The sequence below is a fragment of the Sphaerodactylus townsendi genome, linkage group LG11 (assembly GCF_021028975.2).
Source record: "Sphaerodactylus townsendi isolate TG3544 linkage group LG11, MPM_Stown_v2.3, whole genome shotgun sequence".
Classification (NCBI taxonomy): domain Eukaryota; kingdom Metazoa; phylum Chordata; class Lepidosauria; order Squamata; family Sphaerodactylidae; genus Sphaerodactylus; species Sphaerodactylus townsendi.
This window is the reverse complement of record NC_059435.1, coordinates 73,921,092-73,937,144: the sequence shown is the minus strand read 5'-3', so window position 1 is coordinate 73,937,144 and position 16,053 is coordinate 73,921,092. Positions and strand designations below refer to the sequence as shown.

General features: G+C 45.5%; 1 protein-coding gene across 1 annotated transcript in view; it reads left to right on the top strand.

The window, feature by feature from the left end:
* Positions 1–3,509: 3,509 nt before the first annotated feature.
* LOC125440736 (vasoactive intestinal polypeptide receptor 1-like) overlaps positions 3,510–16,053 on the top strand; it is a 38,702-nt gene continuing 26,158 nt past the window's right edge. Inside the window, exon 1 of the mRNA XM_048510677.1 lies at positions 3,510–3,574. Within this exon, the coding sequence (XP_048366634.1) occupies positions 3,539–3,574 (36 nt within the window). The 5' untranslated portion in view covers positions 3,510–3,538. The remainder of the gene's footprint in view (positions 3,575–16,053) is intronic.

Here is a 16,053-nt window from a genome sequence, read left to right as displayed (position 1 = left end):
TCCTCGGTCCGGCTCACGAAGCTGCTTTGAGACTCCTCCTGGTTGAGAAAAGAAGGGTATAAATCCACACTCTTCTCTACTTCTTCTTTACTTCTGCATCCCCTTTCCAGACATTTGTGAGGTAAGTACTGGGTAAATCAAGTTTGCTGCCTTCATTAAAATCTCCTCTCCCTCCTCTCTCTGCCTCACAAGTCTCACCTGGCATAGAAGTTTCAACTCTTCATCCTCCAGCAAACTCATTTCGAAAGGAGCACGAGACGAGATTTTTAATTATAGCAGCACTATGTTGCTTGGTGGATTTCTCATCGAAGCAAATGTGATCTCCCAATCGTTGTCCTTTCTAATTCTGTCCTTTCAAAGCACCTTTTCTTCACTCCGTTGCCGTCAATGTCACAATTATACCATTTGATTATGTCCCTTCCTCCTGGATTTGTTGCTTTTCAGGGCATAAAATAGCACCACAGCCCAGGACCCAATCATATATAAATAGCTGTTTCCTTGCTACGAGGAGCTGGGGATGTTTAGTTTGATGAAGAGAAGGTTGAGAAGTGACATGATATAGCCATGTTTAGATATTGAAGGGATGTCATGTTGGTGAGGGAGCAAGCTTATTTTCTGCTGCTCCAGAGTCGAGGACCAGGAGTAATGGGTTCGAGGCAGAGGTGGGATCCAGCAGGTTCTCACAGGTTCCCGAGAGTAGGTGACTAATTATGTGTGTGTGCCGAGAGGGGGTGACTAATGGGTGATTTTGCCACGTGATTTTTGCCTTAGTTACGCCCCTCCTCTCAGCAGCAGTGCGCAGAACTTGAAGCAGTCTAGCAGGAGGTACACCGGCGTGCGTGGCAGCCTGCGCCTGCGTGCATTCGTTTCCCACCCAAGGACTGGCGCAGCAGCTGCGTCCTTGCCACAGCCCCGCCCAGGAATGCCCTGCCCCCAGAATGCCAAGCCACGCCCCCATCGTGCCCTGCCCAGCCCCATTGGCGCTACGCCACAGTTTTAATCCCACCACCATGGGAACCTGTTACTAAAATTTTTGGATCCCACCACTGGTTCAAGGTGAAGGAAAAGAGATTCCACCTAAACATCAGGAAAAACTGTTAGGGCTGTTCAACAGCGGAGTGCACTGCCTCAGAGTGTGGTGGAGTCTCCTTATTTGGAGTTTTTAAAAGAGAGGCCGGATGGCCATCTGTCAGGAGTGCTTTGATTGTGTGTTCCTGAATTGCAAGGGGTTGGATTTGATGCCCCTTGTGGTCTCTTCCAACTCTATGATTCTCTGAGGTGGAGATTGACAGACAGAAAATGGTGGAGTTATTCTTGCAATAAAACTTCCCTCCCCTCCCCCCCACCAGAAATTTTAATGGACAATTCCCTGGCCAGCGAAAAGGAGGTGTCGAGCTGGCCGTCCTCCTTAGAAGACAGGAAAACTTTCACCTTGTAGGGCATTGTGATTCACACACACACCGCCCACCAGCTGCCCTTGTCCTGAAAGGACAAACAGACAGCCATTGGCAAAGACACCCAAAAAGCAGCGTCTCGTTAAAGCTACAGCTACAGATTTTTTAAAAAACGGTGATGCACAGGTGTAATTTCCCGTGTGGAAACGGCCTTTAATATCACAGAACTGACTCACAGAAAATCTTCACCACTATTGGCTAACCGGGATCCTTTCAACTTATTTGCTTGCACTCACATGACACCGGAATAGCTGGCCACTTGTGTGGAGAAGTGTATTCTTTAGATTCGGATTGCTTTCTTTCAACCACGAGAATGTGAACTGAGGCCCCTTCCGCACATGCAAAATTATGCGTTTTCAAACCACTTTCATAACTGTTTGCAAGTGGATTTTGCTATTCCGCACAGCTTCAAAGAGCACTGAAAGCAGTTTGAAAGTGCATTATTCTGCATGTGTGGAATGAGCCTATATCTACTTGAATAAATGTAAATTTTACTTTTTTGCAATTACTTTTGGGGAGCACTGATTTTACTGCACTCAATATCATGCTTCCATGACTGGGCAAACTCTTCTATTTTAATCAATATACCCCACTCTTTCCCCCAGTTCTGAGATGTTTTCACTTCTTGAAATCTCATAAACGGACAGATGTCAAGGACTGTTCAATGACAGATACCATTGCGTGTCACCAATCATACATTGTCAGAGATGAAAGGCTTTTCCACATCAACTTTAAAATTCAATACCAAGGCATACCACCAAGGCATGCCACCTAATAGATGCTCGGATACCAGATATGGTGACACACCCACTACCGCTACTCTTAAACATCATCAGTCAAAAATTGAGTGCTGAAATAAAATAGCAGAAGATGTCAAATAAAAAGATGTTTGAAAAATGCTGGGCACGTATATGAGTATTCGGCAATAGGAGAATATTCGATACTAACATTCCCAACAGAACTGAAAGTCGAACTTTTGAAAGAAGGCCGATACCAGGTCTACATTGCCGAGGGTAGCAAATGCAAAAGTGGTGAAGAAACCATCCCATGTTTCAGAAAAGAACCCACTCAAGCCAAAATACTGCGAATTTCTTTTTCATCCTGAGTGCTAAGTTGGGGGAAAGGGGGGGATTGCGTTATCTTGAAGACAGCCTTGAAGGAGCAGCAGTGGTGTAGGAGGTTAAGAGCTCGTGTATCTAATCTGGAGGAACCGGGTTTGATTCCCAGCTCTGCTGCCTGAGCTGTGGAGGCTTATCTGGGGAATTCAGATTGGCCTGTACACTCCCAAAAAAGCCAGCTGGGTGACCTTGGGCTAGTCACAGCTTCTCGGAGCTCTCTCAGCCCCACTTACCTCACAGGGTGTTTGTTGTGAGGGGGGAAGGGCAAGGAGATTGTAAGCCCCTTTGAGTCTCCTGCAGGAGAGAAAGGGGGGATAGAAATCCAAACCTCCTCCTCCTCCCTCCTCCTCCTCCCTTCCCTCCCTCCCTCCCTCTCCTCCCTCCTCCTCCTCCTCCTCCTCCTCCTCTTCTTCTTCTTCTTCTTCTTCTTCTTCTTCTTCTTCTTCTTCTTCTTCTTCTTCTTCTTCTTCTTCTTCTTCTTCTTCTTCTTCTTCTTCTACTGAACCGGTGCAAACCGACGGAATCCCACCACTGGCCCCAGCCCTTCGGAACAACCTCCCCAGAAAAAGCTTATCATACAACATCTCTGCACTGTTTGTCCATATAGTTCAAATGTTTCAGAAAGTCTTCCATGAGGTCGGCTAGCTGGTTTGGCTTCTCTGTCTAATCCACTCCTCCAGCCGCAGTGGGTTTGTGATCGAATTTCTGCATTGCCTTTGGTATTCCTCGTAAAACGCTGTTCTGTATTTTTGGTAGGAATGTGCTTTGTAACTAATAGCAAGAGTAACAACAACAAGAAGAAGAATTACGAAGGTTATGATGCTCACCCGTGGGGGCTTGGTGAGCACTGGGGCTTGCCGAAGGGGGACTGCTGAGCTTACAAGGTGCAGGCGAGAGGCGGGACTTGGTTGCTGGGAATCGTCAGGGGAGTCTGGAAAGGGACAGACTCTCGTTCTGCCGCGAAAGATGCTGCTAACTTTTTGCAGCTTGCTCTTCTCTCCGGTAAGTGAATTCTGCTTTGATTTTTCGAGGGGGAGAATGAATAGGGAGCCTTTAGAAGGTGGGAGGGCCATGCATGCGTGCCAGGTGTCTGCTTAAGACTTTTGCAAATTACCTCTGACCCTCTGCCACTCTCTCAATCAGGATATTTCAAAACTAGTTCTAAAAAATCCCTTTTATCCTCATCTCGGTCCGCTTCTTTTTTTAATGAAGTGTACAGCTCCTGTGTCGGTTTTGGACTGTTCCACATTTTTTAAGGGCACAAATATGCGATTTCGACTGATGGATGCAGAAGTTGTGTTCGCTACGGGTTAATTAACGCAAGAATGCTCAGGTGTATACATGCGATGACAGCAGCCCGGGAGCTCATAGACCCCTTTTGTTCCTACATCCACATCTGGGCTTTTCCGGCGGCTTCTCCTTTGTAGAGAGAAACCTTTGACAAACGGGTCAGGATCCAGAAATGGGTGATAGCTCAGTTTAAGAACACGACCAGCCTCTTGTTTTCATTTTGTTTAAAAACTAGATGGGGCTCTTTTTTTTAAAAAAAAAAAGGAGGAAGGGATGGGAGAGAGAGAAGCAGAAGGAAACGAGACAAGAAAATAAAGATTCTCTCCCCTTTGCAGATTGGAAACAGGTCCTGAGATGTTTGATATGTTGTGATCGTGAATTCAGTTTCAAATGTTACTTTTGGCCATACCTACGTCTGTTTGGAGATGATTTACAACTGAATTCTCTCTCTCTCTCTCTCTCTCTCTCTCTCTGGCCCCTTCTGCACATGCAAAATAATGCATTTTCAAACCACTTTCACAACTGTTTGCAAGTGGATTTTGCCATTCCGCACATCTTCAAAGAGCATTGAAAGCAGTTTGAAAGTGCATTATTCTGCATGTGCGGAATGAGCCTGAGTGTGTCTGTGTGTGTGTGTGTGTGTCTCTCTCTCACACACACATTCATACATACATAATACTTTAGTATCTCAATTTTACTTCTTTTGGGGGGGTTGAAATTTCACATCTCTGTGCTTTTTGTCCTTTGCGGGTCAGATGGGCTGAGTTTCTCTTTTTCCGTTATAATGCCACATTGATCCATCAGTTCCACAGCATTTAAAGGCTGGATCTGAGAGGGTTTTCTGAATAAAAACCCGGAGCATTTGATCATTTCTATCCAAACTGTGGCAGCAGTCTATAAAATACAACTTGTTTCGGAGGTGGTTTGAGAACCGGAGGCTTAAGAAATCACGCCAACGGTGATTAAGACTTTGTAAGGAAGAGGAGTGCTGAAAACATGTATTTCCTGGGAACATTTGGTGTTTGAAAGCAGAACGCTGTGACATTTGAGATTTTTGTTTTTTGAAAATTATTTGGCCAAGATTCAGCTGTTGTCACAAAAAAATGCAAGTTTCACTTTCTCTCTCTTAGTGCACACCACGCACACACACCGCCCCATTTGCCACAGCAGAAATTCACAATGACAAAGAAAGGCACACACACACACCCCAAAAAGCACCTTACAAATTTGGATCTTGTGGTGAGGAATTTTTCCCACACATTAGAAATGTGAGATTTTGGATTCCGATATACAATATGTGGAAAAAGGGAGACGAGTTTGGATTTATACCTTTCCCTTCTCTTCTGTAAGGAGATTCAAGGTGGCTGGAAAAACTACTTCTCCTTCTTCTGCACACAACAGACAAAGTTGATAGGCAGGTGGGGCTGAGAGAGTTCTGAGGGAACTGTGACTCAGCACAGGTCACCCAGCAGACTTTAGGTATACCCTGTTTCCCTGAATATAAGACATCCCCCCAAAATAAGACATAGTAGAGGTTTTGCTGAAGTGCAAAATATAAGGCATCCCCCGAAAGTAAGACATAGCAAAGTTTTTGTTTGGAAGCATGCCCGACGAACAGAACACAGAAAAATAAGACATCCCCCGGAAATAAGACATAGCACAACTTTGGGAGCAAAAATTAATATAAGACACTGTCTTATATTCGGGGAAACACGGTAGGAGCATGGAAACAAATCAAGTTCATCAGATAAGAGTCCGCCACGCATGTGGAGGAGTGGGGAATCGAACCTGGTTCCCCAGATGAGAGTCCACCATATGTGCATGAGTCAGCAGCGGTTGTTAATGGTGGGGGTCCAGTTCTCACCGCTGAACATTGCTAAAGAGTGGTGGGATCCCTTGACGGAGGGTGTGTGTCAAGAGAGGGTGACAGGGCTATGACCGCATCACTGTTCAGGAATACAGCCTCCAAATAGATAGCAGAACTTGATGCTGGCAAGAACTGGTCTTTTCAGCATGGTGTCGTGGTAAAGAGCAGTAAGACTCTAACCTGGTGAACTGGATTAGTTTCACGTGCTCCTGCACATGAAGCCTGCTCGGTGACCTTGAGCCAGTTATAGTTCTATCAGAATTCTCTCAGCCCCACTGACCTCACAAGGAGGAGGAGGAGGAGGAGGAGGAGGAGAAGAAGATGTTGTACTGTTGTCTATGCCAATAAAGGCTTGCTGCTGTTGCTGCTACTGCAAAGAAGAAGAAGAAGAAGAGGAGGAGGAGGAGAAGGAGGAGGAGGAGTTTGGATTTATATCCCACTTTTCTCTCCTGTAAGGAGATTCAAGGTGGCTTACAAGCTCCTTTCCCTCCCTCTCCCCACAACAGACACCTCATGGGGCAGGTGGGTGCTGAGAGAGTTCAGAAAGAACTGTGATTTGCCCAAAGTCACTCAGCAGGAATACCCAAATTTTTAATACCTATTATAAGTGTGATAACTTTAGTACGTATTATAATTTTAATACGTATTCTCACAATACTAGAACTAGGGGGCATACATTGAAATGCTGGGGGGAAGAATTAGGACTAATAAAAGGAAACACTTCTTCACGCAATGTGTGATTGGTGTTTGGAATATGTTGCCACAGGAGGTGGTGATGGCCACTAACAAGGATAGCTTTAGAAGGGGCTTGGACAGATTGATGGAGAAGACAATCTATGGCTCCCAATCTTGATCCTCCTTGATCTGAGGTTGCAAATGCCTTATTTTATTTATTTATTTATTTATTGTATTTGTATACCGCCCTCCCCGAAGGGGAGGGCGGTATACAACTTTTGACTTAGATAATCCTGCGTATTCTTGTATATTTGAATTAACTTGTGCGTATTCTTGTATATTTGAATTAACTTGTATATTTGAATTAACTTGTGACTTAGATAATCCTGCGTATTCTTGTATATTTGAATGAGTCAGGGCATGGGACCATAATAACCGTTCTTACTGAATATTCTTCTTCTATCTCAAGCTCCTGAACTGATATCAGAAGATGGGGCAGATGACCCAACACACACCTGCCCCAGTTTCTCCCCTGCAACCTTCCTTCCAACCCTACACCATATTTATTCTCCTTCAGGTACTGGGAGGGATATGCCCCATTGGGTCTGCTTCCCTCCTGAGCTGCTGGTTGTCTGAAATCGGTTCTGTCTTGCTTTGAGAATTAGTTCTTCCAGGTCCCTTCTGCACATGCAGAATAATATTCATTCATTCATTCATTCATTCATTCATTCATTCATTCATTCATTCATTCATTCATTTCAGAACATAAGAATTAGCCTCACCCCCGAGGATTCAGTCCAGCATCTGATGACTCTAAGTAGCTCACCAGGTGCCTTTAAACAACAATCAGCAAAACATTTCAAATACAAGAATGCAGCTTAATTCATTAAAAACTTAAAACTTTAAAACTTAAATAACAGTTACAGTTACATACCAGTTAAAACAACAAAGTGCCTGATCCAAAGGCCAGCGGAGGAAGGGGATAGGTAGGACCCAAGATGGAAACCAGGGTCCGGTTAATGTACTTTCAACGCACTTTCAATCACTTTGCAGCTGGATTTTACTGTGCGGGATAGCAAAATCAGCTTGCAAACGATTGTGAAAGTGGATTGAATGTGCATTATTTTGCGTGTGCGGAAGGGGCCTCAGTGCAACTTCGAGGGGCTCCATCCAAGAGGTCTCCCTGTTAGCAGTCCCACGGCTGAAGGTATTTTCAGCCGTTGAAGAGATTTTTTTTATCTGTGGGAGGAAAAAGAGATGCACGTGATTGCAAATCTCCTGCTTCTCCCTCCCACGGCTGTGACAGATAACTTCCGTTAGTTTGTTCTGTTGTTATCTCGCGCCCCCCCCCCCCCACGAAAGTCAAGCCACTTCTTTAGCCTCAGACGTCATGGAGAAGATTTACTCTAATGGAGTCATAGAGTCAGTGGGTCCCATAGAGACCATCTAGTCCAACCCCCTGCGCAATGCAAAATCCACATAAAACATCCCTGACAAGTGTTTGACCACCCACTGCTTGAAGACTGCCAGCGAGGGGGAGCTCACCACCCGCCCTAAGCAGAGGTGGGATCCAGCAGGTTCTCACCGGTTCCCGAGAGTAGGTGACTAATTATTTGTGTGTGTTGAGAGGGGGTTACTAATTGGTGATTTTGCCACGTGATTTTGCCTTAGTTACGCCCCTCCTCTCAGCTGTAGCGCGCAGAACTTGAAGCAGTCTAGCAGGAGGTGCACCGGCGTGCGTGGCAGCCTGCGCCTGCGTGCATTGGTTTCCCGCCCAAGGACCGGCGCAGCGGCTGCGTCCTTGCCACAGCCCCGCCCAGGAATGCCCCGCCCCCAAAATGCCCAGCCATGCCCCCATCGTGCCCCGCCCAGCCCCACTGGCGCTACGCCACAGTTTGAATCCCACCACCAGGGGAACCTGTTATTAAAATTTTTGGATCCCACCACTGTCCCTAGGCAGCCAGTTCCACTGCTGAACTAGAGAGCCAGCGTGGTGTAGTGGTTAAGAGCAGGTGCACTCTAATCTGGAGAACCGGGTTTGATTCCCCGCTCTGCCACTTGAGCTGTGGAGGCTTATCTGGTGAACCAGATTGTGCACTCTAACATGCCAGCTGGGTGACCTTGGGCTAGTCACAGTTCTTTCGAGCTTTTGCAGCATAGGGTGTTTGTTGTGGGGCAGGGAGAAAGGGAAAGGAGATTGTTATTTATTTATTTATTTATTTATTTGTTGGCTGGCTGGCTGGCTGGCGGGCGGGCGGGCGGGCGGGCGGTTGGTTGGATTTATAGGCCGCCTCATCCCCGAAGGGCTCAAGGCGGCTCACAACAGACTATACACCAACAATCCATAAAATGCATAATAACAGTCTCATTAAAACAAATCATTAAAATAATCAATTAATTTAAGAGTAGCAGCAATTTACTTTAAAACTAAATAACAAGATTAAGGCAAGCAAATTAACAACAACAGCAGGCGCCCGATCTAAAGGCTGGGAGGGGGAAAATATCAGGGCCCAAGATGGAGCCAAGGCCCTGGCAGGATAGAAATAGGTAGCTTCAGCGGGGGGCGGCAAATCCGCAGCCAGCCTCCCCAAAAGCCCCTTTGAGTCTCCTTACAGGAGAGAAAGGGTGGTGGGGGGGTGAGTATAAATCCAAACTCTTTTCTACTTTTATTGTAAAAAATGTTTTTCCTAATGTCCAGATGGGACTTTTCCATCCATAATACAAGGCGATTTGTCCAAAGGCATCCGGCGAATTTGATGATTTCAACCCGTTTCCCATCTTGACCGAGCCCAATATGCTCGCCGCTGTTCTGTCCAGGTTTCTTCCCCCCCCCCCTCTCATTTGACAAAAAATCCTGTTATCATCATGGCCTCCGTTTGAAAGTTTGACAGGCGCTCTGTTCAGTCGTCGTTGCTATTATCCTTTAAGCAGATGTAGCACTTTTGACAACGATGAACTTTTAATTGCTATGACAGCGGGAATATGCCAAAGCCTGACAGAGACGCTGAAAGGAAGCGTTCCCTTTCGGCAGCAGTCAAGAGAGGAGGTGTCACGATTTGCAGAAGGGGGGGGAGTAGAAGAGGATCTCTGGGGTGACGCCCACCGTAGGTGGCAGGCGGAGACCAGGTGTTTAAGGAAAATCAAAAAGAAACGTGAATTTTTATGGGAGAAAAGGTGGAGGGGAAAGCTGTAGCTCCTGATGCTACTGGCAAGACATGGCCCGTCTCCAAAGAATTCAGAGCCACTGAAAGGTTCTAAAATCCCGTGATTTAGAAAAGTGCAAATTATCTGATCTCCCCCAAGAATGTTGTGGAGAGATCTGCAAATGGTCTTTGCTGACTGATTCTGCCGGACACGTCTGAGACGGACTGAACAGGGACCCAGGAGAATCTTGGCCTATGGTCGCCACATCTCAAAAAGGATATGGAAGAGATAGAAAAAGTGCAGAGAAGGGCAACGAGGATGATTGAGGGACTGGAGCACCATCCTTATGAGGAGAGGCTGCAGCGTTTGGGGCTCTTTAGTTTGGAGAGGAGACGTCTGAGGGGGGATATGATTGAAGTCTATAAAATTACGCATGGGGTAGAAAATGTTGACAGAGAGAAATTTTTCTCTCTTTCCCACAATACTAGAACCAGGGGGCATCCATTGAAAATGCTGGGGGGAAGAATTAGGACTAATAAAAGGAAACACTTCTTCACGCAACATGTGATTGGTGTTTGGAATATGCTGCCACAGGAGGTGGTGATGGCCACTAACCTGGATAGCTTTTAAAGGGAATGGACAGATTTAAGGAGGAGAAGTCGATTTATGGCTACCAATCTTGATCCTCCTTGATCTGAGATTGCAAATGCCTTAACAGTCCAGGTGCTCGGGAGCAGCAGAAGCAGCAGAAGGCCATTGCTTTCACCTCCTGCCTGTGAGCTCCCAAAGGCACCTGGTGGGCCACTGCGAGTAGCAGAGTGCTGGACTAGATGGACTCTGGTCTGATCCATCTGGCTTGTTCTTATGTTCTTATGGGATGAGTCGTTCACACATCTCACACCCATAGAAGAAGAAGAAGAAGGAGGAGGAGGAGGAGGAGGAGGAGGAGGAGGAGGAGGAGGATTTATATCTCCCCTTGCTCTCCTGTAAGGAGACTCAATGTGGCTTACAGTCTCCTTTTCCTTCCTCTCCCCACAACAGACATCTTGTGAGGGAGGTGGGACCAAGAGAGTTTGGAGAGAACTGCGACTGGCCCAAGGTGCGAAAACATATCTGGTTCACCAGATAAGTCTTTGCCATTGGAGGAGTGGGGAATCGAACCCTGTTCTCCAGACTGGAATCCACCTGCTGTTAAGACACTGCAGGCTAAATATAAAAGCTTTGCCTGTTTGACGTCAAATCAAGCTTCGAAACTCAACCCCCTCCCAATGGCTGATTCTGCAGGGGTGTTCCAAAGCCATTTCGGGCTGAATTTCGTGAAGAATGGACACTATTTCCGTTCCTTTTGATTTTCTTGTCAACAGCTTTAAAGGCTTGCGTTTTATTGCTCGTTTTGTAGGTTTGTCTGTATTGTGTACCATTCAGATGCTTTTTACTTGCAATGTTTGGTATTTCTATAAGTGCTGATGTGAATATGTGTGTAAGAACATAGGTTGTGCAAAGATAAATTGGAATTCACTCCAAAATTTGACTCGAGGTGCACCTCAGTAGCAATTCTGAAGCAAGCTCGGAGTAATTGTTGCTCCTTGGTTGTCCAAAGCTAACATCTATTTATTGATTTGGGGTACCTCAATGTTGCCTTGTTAGAGCCCCAGATGAAGCGCCATACCATTAAAAACCACAATATAGAAAACAAACCATTCAAATGCACACAGCATAAAGAGCATCAATAATACAGAAGCAGAAAATTTAAAAGCCAATATGATACAATGACTAATTAAAACCGTTGGTAAAAAAGATGATTTTGGCCTGGTGCGTCAAAGAAAACAAAGCAGATGGCCGTACTAACATTCAATCTATCAATCCCGCAATTTTGGGGGGAAATTCTGAAAACTCAGCATTTCGCTTTAGTCGAAATTCATCAGCAAGCTCTGATTAAAATAGCAGCTTCGGGGATTGATACAAGGTGGCTTTTATTTATTTTATTTTATTTATTTTATTAGACTTATAGGCCGCCTTATCCCCGAAGGGCTCAAGGCGGCTCACAGTATGGCTGTTGAATTGGACAGCAAATCAACAGCATAAACACTAAAATCATTAAAAACCTAAAACCTGAGCAGCAGTTTACCACATTAAAAGCTATAAATTAAACACCCCAATTTATGGCACAAAGTTGTTTAAACAGGCGCCCAATCGAAGGCCAAAGAAAGGAAAAAGAAAAGGAGGAAGTGGGCAGGGCCTGCGATGGAATCAATGCATAAATCAGGCCCGGCCATAATAAGGTGAAAACGGCAGTCTCAATTTCGATTTCAGTTACAGTTTCAATAGGGGGCAGTAGATCCACGGCCGGGCCCCCCAAAGGCCCGGTGGAAAAGCTCCGTCTTGCAGGCCCTGCGGAACTCGTTAAGGTCCCGCAGGGCCCGCACAGCCGGAGGTAAGCCGGAGGTAAGGCTTTAAAAGACGGGGTGTTTGTTAACCATCAGGACTTTGATCTCCAGTAGATCTGCTCTCCCAGGTCTTGGGATACGGATGATATTTTGAGCATCGTGTTAATCAGGTGCTCAACTTCGGTATAATTGTAGGTTAGCTGAAGCTGATTTGTCAGGCATCATTAGCATAATTGTGCGAGATCAAGGAGATAAATATTGAATATGCATCTCTGAGCTGCAACCGTCATTCTGATCCAGCAAGGCAGATCCGTGCACGGAAGCAGCTCTTGTCAGACGGTTCCCTTGCCAAAATTGTTCTTTTCAAAATACTTGCATGACTGCCGTTCTGCCGAGCAGCTCAGAAACCAAGGTGGTCTCGGCTGCATTGTGCGTCCCAACGCACAGCCACAGGAAAGCTCTCCTGTTCCCGGTAATGTCTCACAGCGAAGGGTCGGCAAAGCAGAGACAACAAGCAACCTTGTCTTTTGAATGGATCCTCAGTGAGAAATTGCTCACAAAGCACTTTCACGGTATAATTTAGAACAGGGGTAGGGAACCTGCGGCTCTCCAGATGTTCAGGAACTGTTTGTCAGCCTCATCGGCATGGCCAATTGTACCATGCTGGTAAGCTGATGGAGATATGAACTCCTAATCAGGCTGCACTATTTAGAAGAAGAATTTGGATTTATACCCCACCTTTCTCTCCTGTAAGGAGACTCAATGTGGATTGCAATCTTCTTTCCCTTCCGCTCCCCACAACAGACACCTGGTGAGGTATGTGGGGCTGAGAGAGCTCAGAGAGAACTGTGACTGGCCCAAGATGACCCAGCAGGAATGTAAGAGTGCAGAAACGCATCTGGTTCACCAGATAAGTCTCTGCCACTCAGGTGCATGAGTGGGGAATCAAACCCGGTTCTCCAGATTAGAATCCACCTGCTCTTAACCACTACACCACGCTGGCTCTCAGAAGAAAAATAAGATGTCTGTTGTGGGGAGGGAAAGGCAAGGCATTTGAAAGCTGCTGGGAATAGAATCCAACTCTTCCCCCGTGGCTTAGAGCAGTTTTACGGAAACTATCATATTATGGACTCTCCCAACAACTAATTACCAGCATGAATTATGATAGAGCTAGGGATCTTGTTAAACTTAGAATCATAGATGTCGAGAGGCAACACGACCTGAATAAACTCAAACACCCAATCTTCAGCAAAATAATGCTGAATAAACTTTCAATAATGCCTTATCTTACTTCTTTGTTTAACGTTAACTATCGAAGAGCCTACAGCCTACTCCTCCGTTACAACTCATGCTTCGTCCTAATGCTATACCAACGGGATTTACTTAACAAAGTACCAACTGAGGGCAGAATTTTGCAGTTGTCAAATAGGGAGGTGTTGAAAACTCGGAACACATATTATTTGAATGCTCATACTATGATGAGATAACGTTGGATGCTTCTGTCCTTTGACCACAGACAAACATTCCTTTGGCTAAGAAAAGAAAAGGTTAAAATACTGTTATCAGATGTTACCAATAAAAAATCTAACGTGATTCTCTGTTGCCAAAGTTTGCCTGGATATCAAAGTAAAACTCCAGGAAGGCCCGACAGAGCACTACTGGCTCTGCCAGCTAATCCTTATTACTAATTATTATTAGACTGACCTTCCACTCATTATCTTGAGCTGATGTTCTGAGTTCCTGAGGTCTATTATCTGTATTTTGTTAACTGTTTTAATCTGTATATTTGTAATATCTGTAAATTTTATGATTTTAATTCTTTTGGATCTTGCTGGTCAATGACCGTAAATAAATTATGTATGTATGTATGTATGTAGAATCCAACTCTTCTTCTTCTTCTTCTTCTTCTTCTTCTTCTTCTTCTTCTTCTTCTTCTTCTTCTTCTTCTTCTTCTTCTTCTTCTTCTTCTTCTTCTTCTTCTTCTTCTTCTTCTTCTTCTTCTTCTTCTTCTTCTTCTTCTGTCCCTGAGCCAGGTGATGCCAACTACCCCCCTTCTGCTCACCATTTTCCTCCCACCTCCAACCCAATGGTGGGGCTCAGAAGTTGTACGGCTGGTGGGCAGCTAGCAACCCAAACCAGGTGGTAGAACAGAAATCTCTAGCCTGAGCCTGCAAACCTATTTTCTTCCCATGAGCCAGCTTCTCACTCATTTCCTCAGTCTATCCATTCTTTGGCATAAGACTGTTTTGTGCCTCTTCAGACCAAGGGTTCTGGGGGTGGGGGGTGGGGAGGGGAATACAAACCATAGGCTTACACTGTAATTCTGTTCCTCTTGATTTTTGAAAACCCAGCATGGAAGTATCACAACGGTAAACAATTTCATGCTATTACCTGCCTTGAAAAGCATCTCACGCGGCAAAAGAAGGGGAAAATATTTCTCCAGCCAAACCCCTGAATACGATCTTTTGAAATGTAAATTGGATTGCCCTTTTCAGAGTGATGGTTTTGTAACTGTTGTTGAAAATGGGGCCTTTTGCTTGGTCTGGCAATACACACCCATGCACACACACACACACACGTGTGTGTGTGTGTGTGTGTGTGTGTGTGTGTAAAACATGGACAATGTCCTGGCTGTTCTTTTAAAGTGGGTTCCAACTGTGAAAAAGATTATTTTGGGATGTGGGCATTCCAATATGATAAAAGAAAATAAAAAGAAAATTGCCAATTGTGCAGGTGTACAAAGCAGGAAAGATGACTATTTTGGGCTGGATAAGAGCTCGTGTAGAGGAACCGGGTTTGATTCCCAGCTCTGCCGCCTGAGCTGTGGAGGCTTCTCTGGGGAATTCAGGTTAGCCTGTACACTCCCACACACGCCAGCTGGGTGACCTTGGGCTAGTCACAGCTTCTCGGAGCTCTCTCAGCCCCACCTACCTCAGAGTCACTGTCTTAGAGCTTTATCTCATTTGTTGGCGGGGCATTATTGAAAACAGTCATATGCAAACCATAAGTCTCTTCAACTGTTGCAAAGCAATTTCCCCTCCACACAAGGCTGCATGGAAAACGATTAATCACTCCAATAATCACTCAGCGTGGACAGGAGTGTATCTGTTGAAAATGGCGCTCTGCGCAAGGACTACTGGCTCACCTTGCTTGCCCTTCCCCCCACAACTCCATGTGCAGTTTGGAGCCTACGCACCATTCAATGCTGGGCTCAGGCCCCTTCTGCACATGTGGAATAACGCCCTTTCAATCAGAGGTGGGATCCAGCAGGTTCTCACCAGTTCCCGAGAGTGGGTTACTAATTATTTGTGTGTGCCGAGAGGGGGTTACTCATTGGGTCTGCTTTTCCGTTAGAAATTCCATTAGGTCCAAAAATCATCAAGTCCTGTTGTTTCCTGTGTGGCTGGTTCGCGAAGGTAGAAAACGGGATCATTCTCCCTGTTGTTGGGCTGTTGTAAAAACATGTTTTAGAAATATGGTCAAGTTCCTTGTTTAAGGAAAGTATCCTTCTTTTGATTTCTAGAAACAAAATGAAGCATTTGAAAGTATTAAGTATTTGACAGGCAGTCAATTAGAGGAGAAGTAGTTGTTTCTGTTGGCAGTAGACGAGAGGACTTGCTAGAATGAGTTTAAATTATGGACAGAAAGATACCAGCTGGAAATTAGGAACTTTTTTTTATAGTAAGAGTTTTTTTACAGTAACAGAGAAATTATTAATGCCCCGCCCCCGGAATGCCCGGCCACGCCCCCATCGTGCCCCGCCAGGCCCCATTGGCGCTATGCCACTGTTTGAATCCCACCACCATGGGAACCTGTTACTAAAATTTTTGGATCCCACCGCTGCTTTCAATCCACTTTCGATGCACTTTGCAGCTGGGTTTTACTGTGCGGAACAGCAAAACCCACTTGCAAACATTTGTGGAAGTGGATTGAAAGTGCCTTATTCTGCATGTGCGGAAGGGGTCTCAGTTTTGCTAGGTCCAGCTTTAAACTGCAGGCTTTGAGACTGCAGTCCAAAGCTTGCCCTAGTCAGGCTGAGCTCAGAGGCAGACTGAACAGTTGCTCTGCCCGGCTCCAGCTTTATCCTGCAGGTTCTGCCAGCAAGCCCCGCCTCCAGA